This window comes from Stegostoma tigrinum, chromosome 28 (assembly GCF_030684315.1).
Source record: "Stegostoma tigrinum isolate sSteTig4 chromosome 28, sSteTig4.hap1, whole genome shotgun sequence".
Taxonomy (NCBI): Eukaryota; Metazoa; Chordata; class Chondrichthyes; order Orectolobiformes; family Stegostomatidae; genus Stegostoma; species Stegostoma tigrinum.
In genome coordinates, this window is record NC_081381.1 from 44821945 (window position 1) to 44839798 (window position 17854).

A 17854-nucleotide genomic window follows, 5' to 3' on the forward strand; every position below is an offset into this window, starting at 1 on the left:
CTGAAGTGAACAGATTATTAGAAGTCTGGAGATTTTCAAGGTTTAACAATTCTATTACAGAAGCTAGAATCTTTTAGTATCACCTGCTTATTGTACTTGAGAACAAAATGAACAACAATTGGATGCCTTCAGGCTGGGGATATGGAAATAAACATTTACGAAGTCGGCAACTCCCAAATTTGACTCGTAACCTGAATCATAAGAATAATTAAATCATCTGAGGAGCCAGTTGCTGAATTCTGAGGCCTGCATCATACTGATATTACTTTAACTTCCAGTTAGGCCTCTGCTTCTGAAGATAACACGAAACCACAATGTGAGAGCAAACTCTTAAAAACTATTCAGGCCAGATGTTCAATATTTCCTTCAAAGCCGTTAAGAAAGAAGGCAAATGTTTTCAAGTACTCTGACCTCTCTACATATAAGAAATAGGAATACAAGTAGGCCATTTGGTCCATCGAGTGTGTGCCATCATTCACTATGGCTGAACACTTACCCCAGGGTCCAATCTTTTCACATGGGGAGGGTCACACCTCAACTTTTCTCTCACTGATGGGGGTGGTACAAATAGCACACAATAGTAAATAAGATTTTCAAATGACAAACAATTCCAGAGCAATAAATTGATTAGTGGAATGTAATTAACAAAACTAGTGCCACTGAAAAGAGCCATGCAGGTGAGCTCACTAATCAAAGCACTGAGTGGCCTTTCTGTCAAAGAAAGGGTTAGAGAGAGAAAAATGTTAGACCCCAAGTTCTGATCGCCAAGGAAGGAAATGGGCTCCAGGAGCAAGCTATGGATTGAGTTTAAACAATGTTCAGTGACCTTGGTTTGACTGTGTTCAGCCACACTCTGAGTTGGACTCTGTACAATTCACAATAAGGTAAGGATTGGAAGTTAGTTGCTGCTTTGGTACTGGATGGAGGGGTAACAGTGGGTGATGGGTGTGTTCCACTCAGTCACATTGACCTCTGAACCAGAGAGTCACGATCATTCTCCCCATCGCCTGCGTAGCACCAACCGTGTCCCCCCCAACCACTACACACCACTACCACCCACAACAACCTGCGATACACACCCCTCACTCAGCCACCTTTCACTCTAGTAACACACACCCACAACCCCACACCCCCAGTTCCCTGGCCCTCTCCCAGCAGCCATCGTGACCCTCGCCCCTTCTCTCAGCAGCCTCCCTGACCCTCACCCCCTCTCCCAGCAGCCTCCCTGACACTCGCCCCTCCTCTCTCAGCAGCTTCCCTTACCCTCACGCCCCCCCGCTTCTCTCCCAGCAGCCACCCTGACCCCTGACCCGCACACCTCCCAGCAGCTCGCCTGACCTTCATTCTCGTGACTGTCTTTCCTCCCAACACTCTAAACAGCTGTCCACCCAAACCCCATCCTCCACCAAAGGCCCATTCCATCCTCATTCTCATTCTCATTCTCCTCACGTGACCAGGAAAAAGATTCATTTCAATTCTGCCCCTGAATCCCAGATAACAAACTGTGAAGCCAGATGAACACAGCAGGCCAAGCAGCATCTCAGGAGCACAAAAGCTGATGTTTCGGGCCTAGACCCTTCATCCTAGGCCTGAAACATCAGCTTTTGTGCTCCTGAGATGCTGCTTGGCCTGCTGTGTTCATCCAGCTTCACATTTTATTATCTTGGAATCTCCAGCATCTGCAGTTCCCATTATCTCTGCCCCTGAATCCCTCCTGGTCCCTAATCCACAGGCTCACCGGCATGGCCCACGGCCTCAGCCTGATTGACACATTCACAGCTTCCTCCCGTTGGACGACTATTTCTCTTCTACAATTGCTCCAGATGGACTAAAGCCTTTGATTGGATGAGCAGCTTGTTACAGAATGCTTTTGGTAGCTACATGGTCATGTGTGGACCTGCCTGTTGGACCAGTTTACATAATCTTAATTACACCCTGCTGCACTGACTTCATATCCACTGATTCCTTCAGCAGATCCATGATAAGGATGCAATAGTCTCTGGGCTGACAGTCCAGACGCCCAGGCTAATGTTTAGAGATAGTAGTTTCAAATCTTAGCACAACAGACCTTTCAGCTGCAGCCAGCAAGATACCAAGCCAGTCTAAATAATGGCCACCATGACAGCTGTTGCCAATTGCTGTAATAAAAACATCCACTAATGCCCTTTAGGGGAAAAAAAATCTGCCACTCTTACTCAGCCCAGACCCAGAGTAAATTAGTTAGCTCTTAACTGCCATCTGAAATGGTCAAACAAGGCCCTCAGTTCAAGGGCAATTAACAACGAACACCAAATGTGGGCCTGTGAGAGACTCCTACATCTCGTGAACGAATAAAGGAAAGGAAAGATGTCACATCAGAAATTCTCCTAACGTTATTTTTAATGGGTGCACATTCATCTTAGCCAAATGATTCCTTTTTAAACACCTATACAAGCTTTTACAGTACATTTTAAGTTTTTTTTTTGCTAGATTGCATCTACAGTCCATTCTCACTTTCCTTATAATTTTCTTTGTCATCTTTTGCTGTTTTCTGTAAACTTCCCAACCCTCAGAGTTATGACTACATCTGGTGACTTTATAAATCCTTTTATTTAATCTTATATAGTCAATAACTTCCTTTGTCACCTACAATTGATAGACCCGTTAAGGTTCTGAGGAAAGGTCACTGTATCTGAAACATTAGCACTGCTTTCTCTCCACTAGACCTGTTGAGTTTCTCCAGCAATTATTTCCTTGTTTCTGATTTCCAGCATCCACAGTTCTTTTGGGTTTTTTGACCTTTTAGAGTGTTTTAACTTTGAAGGATTAGTTCTTTAAAGACCATACCTTGGGGTGACATGCTGTATCACTGGTTAGCACTGCAGCCTCACAGTGCTAGGGGCCTGGGTTCAATTCCACCCTCAGGCAACTGTTTGTGTGAAGTTTGCACATTCTCCCCGTGTCTGCGTGGGTTTCTTCCAGGTGCTCTGGTTTCCTCTCACTGTCCAAAGGTGTGCACATTAGATGGATTGGCCATGATACATTGCCTGTCATGTCCAGGGAATAAATGAAGTAGCCATGGGAAATGTAGGCTTCCAGGGATGGGATGCTATTTGGAGAATTGCTATGGGCTGAATGGCCTGCTTCCACACTGTATGGCATCTACAATACCTGAAGTATCATTTACCTACTTAGGACAAAACATATTATCACTCGTTCGGAAATGTTAACTCTGATTTCTCTCCACAGATGCTGCCAGACATGCTGAGCTTTTCCAGCAACTTCTTTTCTTTGTTTCTGATTTACAGCATCTGCAGTTCTTTTGGTTTCAAATAGACTATCACTTCGTCATCCTCTAAAAGGCTGAACTAACTCTATATTCACAGTTTACTTAAAGCGCAGAAATATAAAATCGGGAAAAATGGTACCTTCCTGGTTGTCGTTTAAAGATGGACTTACATCATTGATCCAGCTGTTGAAGGCAGATACCCGGGTATAGACTGTTGGCTTTCTCGCTGTGTTACATGGATAGGACCCTGCAAAACTCCCCACTCCGTTGACATACCATCTACCATCGCTACCAAAACAATTCAAAGGACTTCCTGGGTCACCCTGAGATGAAAGAAATCTCTCCATTATACAGTTTCTTTGCTTGAAAAGAGAATATACATTGCATTTGGCAGTCTTAGATTCAATTGGTTTTTAAAAGTTTTACTGTCTCAGAATTTACAAAAGCTCTATTAGCATCTGCTGAGCTCCACATAGCATTTTCCAGACCAGATGTCAATCCGCGAAATCAAAAAGTCATATCCAATTTCTTGGGTTGTCAAACTGATTCCAACTGGAAAGTACAACAGTTGGATGTTTGTGGGATGCATGTACATCGTTCATTCAATGTAAATCCCAACAGGTGAGACTGCAGGATCACTTATTCTGAAACTCAGTGTTTTATCATTATCCTGCATCTTCCAAAACGGAATTAACTGGAATGCTAAAGGAGCTGGGAGTGGGGGTGCAGAATGATGGTGGTGTTGTGGCAATGTCACTGGCTTGTATTACAGATATCCACAGGCCTAAACTCTGAGAATGTGGGTTTGAGACCCACCATGGAAGGTGGTGGAGTTTAAATTCAGTTTTTATTCATTCATGGGATGAGGCTAGGCCAACAGTTATTGCCCATCCCAGAGGGCAGTTAAGAGTCAACCATATTGCAATGTTTCTGGAATTACATGCAAGCCAGACCAGGTAAGGATGCCAGTTTCCTTCCCTGAGGGACATTAGCGAACCAGATGAGTTTTTCCAACAATTGACAATGCGTTCATGGTCATCATTAGACTCTTAATTCCAAATATTTATTGAATTCTATTTGTAAATCTGGAACGGAAAGCTAATCTCAGTTTTGGTGACCATGAATTTATCACCACTTGTTGTAATCTGATTCATTAATGCCCTTGCAGGAAGGAAATATGCCATCCACACGCTGTCTGGCCGAAACATGATTTCAGACCCACAGCAATGTGGTTGACACTAAAATGGCCAAGCGATGCAACTTACCAGCGACATCCTTGAAAGAATGAAGAAAACTGAAAATCCCAATGCAGACCAATATCAAACAGAAAATTACAATCTTGTTATTTATTTCAGAATTATTCAACAGCCATAGTTTGCTACCTCTTAATTTATCACGCCTATACTTTTCAAACTAGGTTAAATTTATAAATATAAAATCTGTAGACACTTTAAGTGATGCATGATGAATACCTTCAACCGGTAGGTTTAATGCATTGCTGTTGTCATACACAAACTGTAATGTCATGGAAATCTGGAAATCTCTCTCCAAAAACTGTTGAAAATTAGTCAATTGGCAATTTCAAACCTGAAATTGCTTGCTTTTTCTTAAGTTAAAGCTATTACAGATTACAGACTACAAGTAGCTCGAACCAGAATCAGATCAGCCAACAGCTGAACGAAGAGATAGGATTGAAGAGCCAAAGGGAATCCTCCTTTTCTCATTACCCCAGGGCTGAGGCTATAAAACATCAGGCCACTGATTTGTTTTAGAACAGCCTGATGAACAAAATTCAGCACAGACCAGCACATTTTCATTATTTACCTATTTCATTTTATTCCTCGATATATTGAAACCAAAATTGTGTGCCTTCAGAACTGTTGTTAAACATAAAATCCAACTTTGCTGTCACTTGTTCACCTCTTCATTCAGAAACATTGTCACAAACTAGACCAGTGATGTTTCTGCAATTCTTGTAGATTGACAGTATATTTGTTGTTGCATTTGATGGAAATATTGATGGGTTCCACATTCATGTGGGATGCTGATGGAATCCTTCACCCTAAGTCCTCAAGGAACGTAAACATGCTGATTCCTGATTTTGCTTTCCTGGGTCCACACTCAACTGGACTTTTGAAAATGCACTTCAGCACATGTTCAATTGCACAATTCCAGTTTTTCACAGACAGCGAGCTTCACCAAGGCCGGACTGTGCTTAGGTTTGCTTCCTAGGGTCTAATGTGGCTCAGATGGATGAAAAAAAATTACTCCTTGTGAGTTTCCTTCATCCTCTTTCACAGCCGTACTGAGATATCAGTGGAACACAGCTTCTCCCAAACTTCAACAGTTTGTGAGTGTCCTAGACCTCTGACTCCAATAGGGAGTGTTCCTGAGTTCCATGTACTAACTCCAAAAGTGTTTTGCCGAGTTCTAACAGCACAGAGCCATCCACATGTTCATCACACCTCACTGAGTCATAAACTACAGTATATTTGTTGACAAGAAACCCGGTATGGTTCAATTGCCTTTTTCAGGAGCATGGCTCAACAGTTCTCTTCTGCGTGGAGCTGGCTTGTAACTTTTTTTCCAAAATAAATGTGACCTGAGAACTCCTCTTCAGTGACTCCCTTACCTGTTTTGAATAGCTTACTGAAAACTTTGAAACCAGTTTGTGGTCAACATCAAAATTGGTGGCATACTAGACAGTGAAGAAGGTTTGCTAAGATTACAAAGGGATCTTGACCTGGATAAATGCGATGTATTGCATTTTGGTACAATAAAGAAGGGTAGGGTTTATAGAATATAGAAGCGTAGGGCCTTGCGTCATGTTGTAGAACAGAGGGACCAAGGGGCTCAGGTACATGATGTTTTGAAGTTTGCGTCATGTATAGACAGGGTAGTTAAAAAGACATTTGGCATGGTTGCCAACTTTGCTCAGTCCTTGGGAGTATAGGAATTGGAAAGTCACGTTGAGTTTGAACAGGACATTAGTAAGGCAACTTCTGGAATATTGTGTCTAGTTCCAGGTGCCCAGCTATAAGAAGGACATTATTAAGCTAGACAGCGTTTGGAAGGAGATTTACCAGGATGTTGCCAGGTACAGAAGGTTTGATTTATAAGGAAAGGCTGGATAGGCTGGGACTATTTTCACTGGAGCATAGGAGATTGAGAGGCGACCTTATAAAGGTTTATAAAATAATGAGGGGTAAGGATATGGTTGATGGTAGTTGTCTTTACCCTAACATAAGGGATTTCAAGTCTAGGGGCACATTTTTAAAATGAGAAATTTAAACAGGACATGAGGGGCAATTTTTTATTTTACACAATCGTGTGTGGAATGAACTTCCAGAGGAAGTGGTGGATGTGGGTACAGTTACCAATTTATAAGATACTTGGATAAATATGCGAATACGAATGTTTTGGAAGGCTAATGGGCCAGGAATGGGCAGGTGGGACCAGTTTATTTTGGGATTATGTTTGGCATGGACTGGTTGGACCAAAGGGTCTGTTTTTGTGATGCATGACTCTAAGCTGTGCCCCTGTTCCGAGGTAAAACTGAATGTAATTAATATTTTGGAATAGTCAAACATTGTATTCGACATTGGAACTCAAATGTTATCATACTTTTTGTCTGTTTCCTGAATGTTACAACCTTCTTTGAGTTCTGGATTGGACAGGAAAGTAAAATGTGTATGAGAAAACAAAAGGGTCCTCCTGTGGTACGTGATCACTGAACGGGTTGATTAGAAAAATGCATTAGATAAAAATATATAAGAAAAGGAGTTAATTACACCTTACATATTGAAAAAAAAGTGTCATTATGCTGAAGGTTTCTTTAGGATGACTTATAAAATACAAAAGTTTCTGACTATAAACACCTAATGAAACAACTTATCACAGATTATTTATATGGTTGCACATTACATATTTATGAAACTAGGACAGCTTGCCTTAAACTAATGGAACTATGTGTAATGATTAGGTTCAGAAGAGTTTAAATTAATCAGCATTAATGTAACAACATCGATAATTTTCCTACTCATCTTCTGTTGATTCTGTAAAGAATATTCTGAATAAGACCGGAGCCCAATTGCCACCTTTTCATCAGCTGTAGATATTACTCCATCTTTAAGATAATTTTCTGAACTCAACCCCAGTAAATTCTAAATTTTAGCAAACAATGTCAGAACAAATTCTATGTGCTAACCATTCATTTCTGTTCTGTCCAAAATCCCATTTCTATGTTTCAAGAACATTGCTGACATGGTTCTGATGTTCAGTGGTTAGCACAGCTGCCACACAATGTCAGGGATTCAGGCTTGATTCCACCCTCAGGCAACTGTCTGTTTGGAGTTTGCACATTCTCCCGGTGTCTGTGTCAGTTTCCTCTAGTGCTCCAGTTTTCTCCCACAGTCCAATTATGTGCAGGCTATGTGGAATGGCCATGGAAAATTGACCATACTGTCCAGGGTTGTTTAGGCTAGCCATGGAAAATGCAGGGCTACTAGGATAGGGTAAGGAGATGGGTCTGGGTCGGATGATCTTCAGAGGGTTGGTATGAACTTGTAGGGCTGTATGGAGACTGTATATGTGTTCTATTCATACTCACTTTGAGTGTTTCACTTTCTCCTGATCCCATTCCAAAAATATTCCTTAATTAATCCTTTCTGAGCGCTGTCAATAGCTCCCTAATTCAAGACCTTAATTTTTTTTTTGTCAGCAGTTGCAGTCTTCCATGCAATTCATGGAACACATTGTTTTAATTTTGCTGAGATCTTACTCGACTCGTGTCCTCTGTTGATTGAAGCATACTAATTGCTGAAAAAAGACTTTTTGTTTATGTCTTTTAGCCTTGTGCTCATCAAAACAATCTGCAAGAATACCAATTCAAAGGGAAACACACATTTATACAGCATATAAGGAGACTCCTGATTGATTGAAAAATGGGCTCTGATTGGTAGAAACACTGCCATGAAGAAACTATTTAGCCAATGTAGTAAAAATGTTCATTTTCCCCTTGAATTGGTATTCTTGCAAATTGACCTGACAAGGGCAAGATGAAAAGCTTCACCAAAATGATTCTTTTTTCTGCAATGTATGATTCCTTGAAGGAAAACCTCAGGAAATGTGACATGTCCACCTTGAGCAGAGAGAAAATCTTGCAAGAAAGAACAACTTGCGGAGCATTCTCAAGTATTGATTCTGAATCCTTCAGACAGCAAAAGGAGGCAAGCAAGACAAGCTAAAAAGGCAGGACTGCCAACAAAACCAGAAAACTCACCCTTGCAAGTGTGTGATTTATATATAAATGCTACTTTTAACATTTGAATTTTAAACAAGAGGCATAAGGGTGCAAAAGGCTTAAAACTAGGTCAGAGAGCAGATCATTGCAAACATTCTGGAGTGTTAGTGGAAGTTTGTTTGTACTGTGAGGTTAATGACAGCAGGAGCTAAACATTGAAAAGCATTGGTTTGAGTTTGGCTTCCAAAGCACAGGGATTGAAAGTTTTTGTGACAGTTTGGAGGAGGCTTGAACAATAGCTTTATTTCCTTCTAGAAATGATGATAAGACAGTTCAGAGGAAGTACTGTAACCTTGGGGTGAACATTTTGTTTCTGAAAGACCAGGAATGTTTTGTTAGATTAGAATTGTAACACAGCCAAGCCCAACAATCTGTAACCAGTATTTACTGGACACAGATCATCACAGTCACCCACCACTACCGGCTCAAATGCCTTCATAATAGGTTAAGTGAGCTTCCACCTCCTATACTCTTGAAAGACGAGTGGTCAAGTTGTACTTATCTTGAATAGAATAGAACCACCGTCAACAAGAAGAGCAGCACTTTGAATCATTACATTGCTGGAGATTAATGATGATAGAGGTGGTACTGCCCCTGACACCTGCTAATTCCATTGGGAACCTTGAAGTACGAGAATAAGTAGTCAAACTCACAAGAGTCTCAGGGAGAGTTTACATAGCAGACATCAGCTACATAGCCATTTGTCAAATTCAGGCTGGAGCGTGTCTGAAGAGATTTTGATCAGCTGTTGGCCTCCACAATTGAACTCTCACGAAGTTGGACATTGTGAGGGTCAGTGTGTCAGATGAAAGGAGGGAGTGTCAGTGCTCTGGGTGTTTCAGCAGAATGTTGCAATGTTCTCAGTCTCGGGGTTCAGTGGGCCTGGTGGGTGAAACTCCTCCTCTGCATCTTTTTGTGTTCTTCTTCATCTTCCTCACCTTTAGGAGATTCCAAGTCATCGCCTTTAGTATTCAGGTAACACCGATATAAAGGCCACTGCCTCCTCACTAAAATACAGTCACATCACACACTGCTCCTCTGTGAGGCCCAGTTACAACATGTTACTCTTGAAGACTCATGTTCTCACCTCCTTCATTCACTTCTTGCAACCTGTGCAGGTTCTCTCTGCTTGCCTTGCTGCTCCTCCTCAATCCCTATTGGGGGTAATGGGGGCAGGCAGGTAGGAGGGAGGGAAGGGATGGGGGGGGGGGGGGGCGCACGGAGGCAATATCTTCAAATGAGATGTTACACCGGAGGCCCATTCTGCTCTTACCTTTAGAAGATTTGGGAGAAGAGCAGACGAGTGATTGTTGGTGTCCTGGACATAATTTTCCTTCAGTTACCATCACAAAAAAAAGGACAGATTATTTGGTCATTGTCACACTGGTATTAGTGGGAGCTCGCTGATGGAATGAGTTCTCATGAAATTCCAAAAGCAAAGGCATTTATCCCTTCTGACTAGACTAGATTTTAAGTTGGGTCTTTGAAGTGAAGGGCCATTAACGCAATGAATTCTATCACACTTTCAGTCCTGTCCCTATGATCCACCAGCACCATCTTCCCAAGGACAGGCTGCTGTTCTCAATGATGCCCATGTCCTAAAAACAAACTTACAAACTGTCATCAGGTGTAAGCAAAGGTGACAGCTCCCTTTGATGAGTGCATGCCACAGTAATGTTTGAAACGTACAGATTTAATGACATACTTCACACGCAGTCTTGGAATACCCTCCAACACAGATCATGGTGTCCATCACGTTACTTCCCCACCAGTCGGACCTGCTGCAGATATCGTGTTCGACTACTGGAAGTAGGGCTTGCTGCATCTTGCGAGGTTTAGGCCCTTTGGCTACATAATATTAAACACAGGGTATCAGTTCATAGAAAGACAGATAATGTTTCACTCTGGACAAATAAAAAGGAATGACAATATAACATCCAATTAGAAACCGTCAGCTGGCAGTACCTCATACCTGTGAAGGGATGAGGTGTTACAGACCCACTCTGGGAGTCCAGGTTGTTATGGCAACATGCACTTTTGCAGCCATGTTGCAGCATAGAGCTTTGGACAGTGACGGTTGAGATTCCAATACTCTTTCTATCACGTGAGTGACCAGGAATCTCTCTCAGTCTATACATCTGCCTTTGGTGTGTGTTTGAAGTGTTTACAAGTGGATAATCATTCCATTGGCCTTGTTATGGATGCACCTTCCTAGACCATCAAGGCCTGGAGTGAAACTCAAACCCAGAACCTCACGGACAGGGATACTCCATCCCATCCATCCATTTGTACTCACAGAAAGTGCCATAATTAAGTGGGGTTATTGATTTGTTCGCTGAGCTGGTAGGTTGGTTTGCAGATGTTTTGTCACCATACTCAGTAACACCATCTATGCACCTCCGATGAAGTGTTGTTGGTCCTTCCTATTTGTTATTCATGTGGGTCGATGTGATGTGATGGTTGGCCTCATTTCCGGTTCTGCTTCATAGTGGCCGGTATATGGAGTCTATTTCCACATGTTTGTTGATGGAGTTCCAGGTTGAGGGCCAAGCCTTGAGGAATTCTTATGCATGTGTTTGGTTGGCTTGTCCTAGTCAAATTGTTGGCCTTCTTTGTCTGTGCCATGGAAACGAGTGCTGGTTGGGCACTCCTCTTGGTAACTAGTTGGTGCTCATGTACCCTGATAGCGAGTTTTCTCCCAGTCTGTCCGATGTAGTGTTTGTGGCAGGTCCTTACATGGGATTTTATACAGAATGCTGGCCCTGTTAGTTGTGGGAACAGGATCCATTGTTCTTATCAGTAGTTGTTGTAGTGTAGCTGCAGGTTTGTGTGCTATCACGATTCCTAGTGGTCACAGCAGTGGACTTAGTGGTACAACAAAGAGCCAACAGTGAGCTCCAGACTTGTGTATACAGGAAGGCCATCCATAACGGTCCAAATGTGTAACTGCAACAGCAGCCATCCCATCAGCCATAAGCGGAGCTGCATCAGAACTCTGTTCAAAAGAGCCATAACACACTGCAACATCCCAGAACTGCACAAAGCCAAAGAAGAACATCTCCACAGTGTCCTTATAAACGGCTACCCAAAAAGCATAGTCCACCAACACTTACCCAACAGACAACAACAGGAAGATCCAACACGCCCGAGAGCATCAGTCACCCTGCCATACATCAAGAACATATCAGAGATGGCCACCAGACTACTCCAACCACTAGGAATTGTGATAGCGCACAAATCCACAGCTACACTACGCCAACAATGAACAAGAACAAAGGATCCCACACCCACAACAGGACCAACGTTATACATAAAATCCCATGTAAGGACTGCCACAAACACTACGAGGGACAGACTGGGAGAAAACTAGCTATCAGGGTACATGAGCACCAACTAGCTACCAGGAGACACAACCAGCTATCACATGCTTCCATATTTGGACAAAGAAGACCACCAATTTGACTGGGACAATGCAACCATCCCAGGACAAGCCAATCGAAGACATGCATGGGAATTCCTACAGGCCTGGTACTCAACCTAGAACTCCATCAACAAATATGTGGAAACAGACCTCATATGCCAACCACTACAAAGCAGAACCGGAAAGGAGGTCTACCACCACATCAGACCAGACCCACATAAATAACAAGTGGGAGAGACCAACAACGCTTCATCAGAGGCGCAGTGATGTTGTTGCCAAGTACGGTGATGAAACATCTGTAAACCAACCTACCAGCTCAGCAAACAAATCAGCTTTCTCAAACCAGGTTAAGTACGGCGGACAGACTTCACCACCTAGGGTCATTTTCCCTCCAGTAGAGGTGGTTTGGGGATGACCTAATGGAGCTATTTAAGATAACTAAATGATTTGGTAGGGTCAGGAGAGAGAGGCAATTTTCTTTGTCGGGGGTTGTTGGAGTGTTTGGAGGGAGGGTGATCTCGAAACTCGTGCTTTGGCCTTAAGTTGAGTTTTACACTGTTCCAGGCTGCTACCAGGGAACAGAATATTCCAATAAAGGGAAGAATTCTCCACCCAGCACCAGCCCCAATAAAGCTCATACATTGTTGAAATTTACAATAAGCTGCCACTTTAAAGAAATGAGGCAGAAAGGTTTCGATTCAGGCAGTATATTAATGTTTATGTAGTCATAATGGGTAATTAGGGCAGTATAGCACATGAACAGGCCCTTCAGCCCACAATGTTGTGCTTAACATGATGCCAAATTAAACTGATCTCTTCTGCCTGCCCTTGGCCCATGCTGCTCCATTCCTTATATATTAACGTGCTTATCTAAAAGTCCTCTACATACCTTATCGCATCTGCCTCCACCACCATCCATGGCAGCGCATCCACTCTGGGTAAAAAACCTTCCCCGTACGTCTCCTTTGAACTTTCACCTCTCACCTTAAATGCACACTCCATAGAATTAGACATTCCAACTCTGGGAGAAAGGTTCTGACCATTTATCCTGTCTATGCACCTCATAATTTTACAGAATTCTGTCAAGTCTCCCCTCAGCCTCAGATGCTCAAGAGAAAACAACCCAAGATTTTCTAGCCTCTCCTGTTAGCTCATACTCTGCAATCTAGGTAGCATTCTGGCAAACCTCTTCTGCACCCTCTCCACATCCTTCCTGTAATGTGATACTCTAAGCATAGCCTAACCAAAGTCTTATAAAGTTGCAACATGGCATCCTCACTCTTAAACTTAATTCTCTGACCAACCACACTATCTACTTAAGTGACCACTTTCAGGGATCTATAAACTTGAAACCCAAGATCCTTCTGTAAGTCAGTGCTGTGCAGAGTCCAGCTATTAACTGTATACTTTTCCTTAGCATTTGTTCTCCCAAAGTGCAGCACCTCACACTTAGCTAAATGGAGTTAAAATATGGAATCACTAATTAAACAGAATTGGCTCAATGGGCTGAATGGCCCATTCTTGCAGTTAAGTTCATATTAGACAATGTCCAATTGGTAAATAGACTGATGATTGGTTTTTGGCTGATTGTGTCTGCATTGTCCATGTCCACTTCACCTGCTGGTGCTTGCCTCCATTTTATTTCCAATGAAAGCCACTCTGAGGATTCATGTTAATGGACTGTGGACGATGGTTCATTTGAAAACACTGTGGAGACACCTGGACTGGTTCATTTTAATTTACAAACAGGTTACTAAAAGGACAAATGAGAACATTTTATTTCTAAAGACACATTTTGGAGGTCACAAGGGATAACTTAATTGCTAAGACTTATTTCCTACAAATCACATACCTGCATGGCCGTCAGGAGTTACTGTTTTGGATTTTGTTTGGGGTTCACTTGGCATACAGGACTAAGTGAGTGAGTGAGTGAGAGGCAGAGAGGGGGTCAGAGAGATACTGAGCCAACTGTCCTCTGAAAAGCCTCTGGAAGAAGTGTTTATGATGTTTCCTGAATGAACTGCATCTACAAAAGTCCCACAGAGAACTGCCTTTGTTTGTTGACATGTCAGAAGTCATCTTGAATATTTCATACCTCATTCCTTTTTCCTTCAAGAAATTGTTGGCCGATTAGGACCTAAACGTCAGCCTTCCTGCTCCTATGATGCTACTTAGCCTGCTGTGTTCACCCAGCTCCACATCTTGTTATCTCGTATTTTTTACCTGCTGAGGTTATTCTCCAAAGAGAAAGTTCTTTTATCTTTAATTGGTATATGTGTCTAGTGTTATTTACAAGGTAAATATTTATATTTCTACACTTCAAATTGTTTTAACTTGATTTGAAATATTGCTGAACATTCTGAGGAAGTGGTGGATGTGGGTACAAATGTAACTTTAAAAGACATTTGGTTAAGTACATGAATAGGAAAATTTTGGAGGGATACAGCCCAGGAGTAGGCAGGTGGGACTAGTTCAGTTTGGGATTATGTTCGGCATTGACTGGTTGAGCCGAAGGGCCTGTTCCATATTGTATGACTTAATGACTCCAAGTCTTATTTTATAATACATCAATAATTATGTTGTTCATAAAAGGATCCTCGTTGATGAGTCATTTTATCTTAAACCTAATGGAGATGAAGATTAAAATTTCCGTATCAGTGACAAAGTAGAACATTTTAAAGTATGTTGTGACTACTGGAGAATGACAGGGCACTCAACTGTAAGTGCAATAGTATCTGATGTCTGCTCAATTCAGAATCAGGTATTTAACTCTCTAGTTAAAACAACAGGTTACGTCCAAATAGACTGTCCTTTCATTGTTGTCATGTTTTGGGATCATTTCTTTAGGATTGAGTTATATTTAAATGTTGCACCTTAAAAGAAACTCAATTCCTGCAGGTATGACAGGAAATGAGATACTGAGCAGCTTGAGATGTTAATGTTTCAGAACATCTAACAAATACTATAACAATATTGATAAATAATATTCTGACTACTGTGGGATGATTCTATTCATGTTGTCCTGCATCAGGTGCTTACAGAGGTCCTGCCCGTGAGAGACCAGGCAGCACTGGCAGATTCAACAAAGACCCAGGCGTCCAAGGCAGAAACCATCTATCAGTCAAGACCTTAAACCGGAGCCTTGTCTTCCCTCTGCCGTGGGCATCATGTAGTTCTGCCTGAAGATGCGTACAGAAGTTCTCCGGGTGTCCAAGCCAATATTCATCCCTCAGTCAGCAGCTAAAATAAATTCCCTGTCCATTTAACTTATTGCTGTTTTCTGGGACCTTGCTCTACAATTAACTATTAAGTTTCCCTACAATGGTGACTACTCTGCCAAAATACGTCGTTGGATGTCCAGTTTTGAATGTCCTAAGGTTGGGGAAGATACTACAAAAAAGCTTGTTTCTAGTTTAAAACTCTAGTCCAATAAAGTGCAGGTGTTGTTTGAATAATAATAAAATGAGCATGGAAGCAAATAAGAGTCTAGGCCCAAAACGCTGGCTTTCTTGCTCCTAAGATGCTGCTTGGCCTGCTGTGTTCATCCAGCTCTACGTCTTGTTAACCCACTGGGAGAATTCTTTCTTGTGTAGTTGCCTCTGGCCAGCACCGTTTGAAGGGACAGAGAGATGACAGAACCTGCTCCCTGGTGATTACTGGAATTCTGGGTGCCGGTACCCAAATACAATACCTTATCGTTCATTGGCCGAAAGGAAAGATAGCAAGAAAGACTGGTATTCCTATCATACCTTACTACTTCAGAGTGATTCAAAGTGCTCTGCAGTCAATGAATACTTTAAAAGCATAAACATTGTGATAACATAGAATTCGAGGAGGCCAAATTGTGCACAGCAATCTCCCACAAACAGTAAAGAAATGAACCACCAACTGATCTATCTTTGTCATACAAACACAGGGATGTGTAGAGAGTTGAAGGAGCTCAGCTGGACAGAAGCTATGGAGAGGGGAAAAGGGTTAATGTTTCAAGTCTGTTGTGGCTCTTTCCTTTGGAACACTGTTTCAAGTACTGGGCTTGAAACTTTAACTCTGTTCTCTCTGCACAGAAGCTGCTGACTTTCACTACCATCCACTGTTTTTATTCCAGCTTTTCAGAACAAACAGTATTTTGCTTCCATTTTAATTCTGATTTAGGTGATAGCTGTGATATGAGCCGAGAGCAGAGTCCTGCTTTTCTTAAAGTAACAACTTTTGCATTTATCTGAGAGGGTACCTGGGTCATTTGTTTTAAATTTCATTCAAACAACAGCCCATGGAACAGGACAGCATTCCTACAGTCCTAATACTGGGAAAAAGGTAAAGTCACCAGAGGACTGCACTCTCATTAAAACACCAGCAGTTTTCTCTGTCTAATGTGAGTCTCTATGCCTCAGGTAAGGGGAAAGGTTGAGAAGGAAAGTCCTTTATGGTAATCTAAACGGGTGTGGAAATTGAATACACACTGTTGGTTTCACTCTGCGCTGCAAAAGGTTTGTGTCGCATGCAGACAGGGTGATTAAGAAGGCATTTAGCACATTCACTGTTATTGCTCAGACCTTTGTGTTTGTGAGTTGGGACATCACGTTGAGGCCTCTTCTGGAATACTGTGTCTAGTTCTGGACTCCCTGTTTTTGGAAGGATATTATTAAGCAGGAAAAGGCTCAGAAAAGACTTACCAGGAATGTAGGGATTGAGTTTTAAGGAGAGGCTGGATATGCTGGGACTTTTTTCACTGGCGTGTAAGAAGTTGACAGGTGATTGTTCAGAGGTTTATAAAATCATGGCGAGTATAGATAAGGTGAATGGCAGGTGTCTCTTCCATAGGGCAGGGGATTTCAAGACTAGGGGACTTATTTTGGGGTAGCACATTGGCTCAGTGCTTAGCGCTGCTGCCTCACAGCACCAGGGATCCGGGCTCGATTCCACCCTTGGGCGACTGTCTGTGTGGAGTTTGCACATTCTTCCCGTGTCTGCATGGGTTTCCACCCACAGTCCAAAGATGTGTAGGTTAGGGTAGATTGGCCATGCTAAATTGCCCATAGTGTTCAGGGATGTGTAGATTAGGTGGGTAATAGGGGTTGGGTCTGGGTGGGATGTTCTGAGGGTCAATGTGGACTTGTTGGGCCAAAAGGCCTGTTTCCACACTGTAGGGATTCTATGATGATCAATGATTTATGATTTTTTTTAAGGTGAGAGGAGAAAGATTTAGAAAAGACACGAGGGGTAATGTTTTTACAGAGAGAGGCTCGTGTGTGCAATGAACTTCCAGTAAAGGACATAGGTACAGTTACAACGTTTAAGACATTTGGATAAGTAAATGAATAAGAAACATTGGAGGGATACGGGCCAAGTACAGGCAGGTGGGACTAGTTTAGTTTGGAATTGTGTTCACCATGGACTGGTTGGACCAAAGATAATGGGAACTGCAGATGCTGGAGAATCCAAGATAACAAAGTGTGGGGCTGGATGAACACAGCAGCCCAAGCAGCATCTCAGGAGCACAAAAGCTGATGTTTCAGGCCTAGACCCTTCATCAGAAAAAAGGGTCTGATGAAGGGTCTAGGCCCAAAACGTCAGCTTTTGTGCTCCGAAGATGCTGCTCGGCATGCTGTGTTCAAGGATCTGTTTCCATGATATATGACTCTGATTCTATAAATGAGCTAATCACCAGTGTTGATCTAAATCATATTCTTGGAACTAAGACTTGAATCCACAATCCTTAACTAAAAGGGACAAGTACTTTCATTAGAGATAACAAGATGTAGAGCTGGATGAACACAGCAGGCCAAGCAGCATCAGAGGAGCAAATTCAGAAGTGCTATCATTAACCACCAGATGGTGCTGTAACTCAATTTCTTTTCAGCAA

The 17854-nt window shown here is 42.3% G+C and overlaps 1 protein-coding gene across 1 annotated transcript in view; it reads right to left on the bottom strand.

The window, feature by feature from the left end:
- Positions 1 to 1914: 1914 nt before the first annotated feature.
- Positions 1915 to 17854, bottom strand: part of LOC125466545 (proproteinase E-like) — a 34074-nt gene continuing 18134 nt past the window's right edge. The window contains exons 8-10 of the mRNA XM_059638034.1: positions 10276 to 10418; positions 3439 to 3591; positions 1915 to 2025 (exon numbers count right to left, since the gene is read on the bottom strand). Of these exons, the coding sequence (XP_059494017.1) occupies positions 1915 to 2025; positions 3439 to 3591; positions 10276 to 10418 (407 nt within the window). The remainder of the gene's footprint in view (positions 2026 to 3438; positions 3592 to 10275; positions 10419 to 17854) is intronic.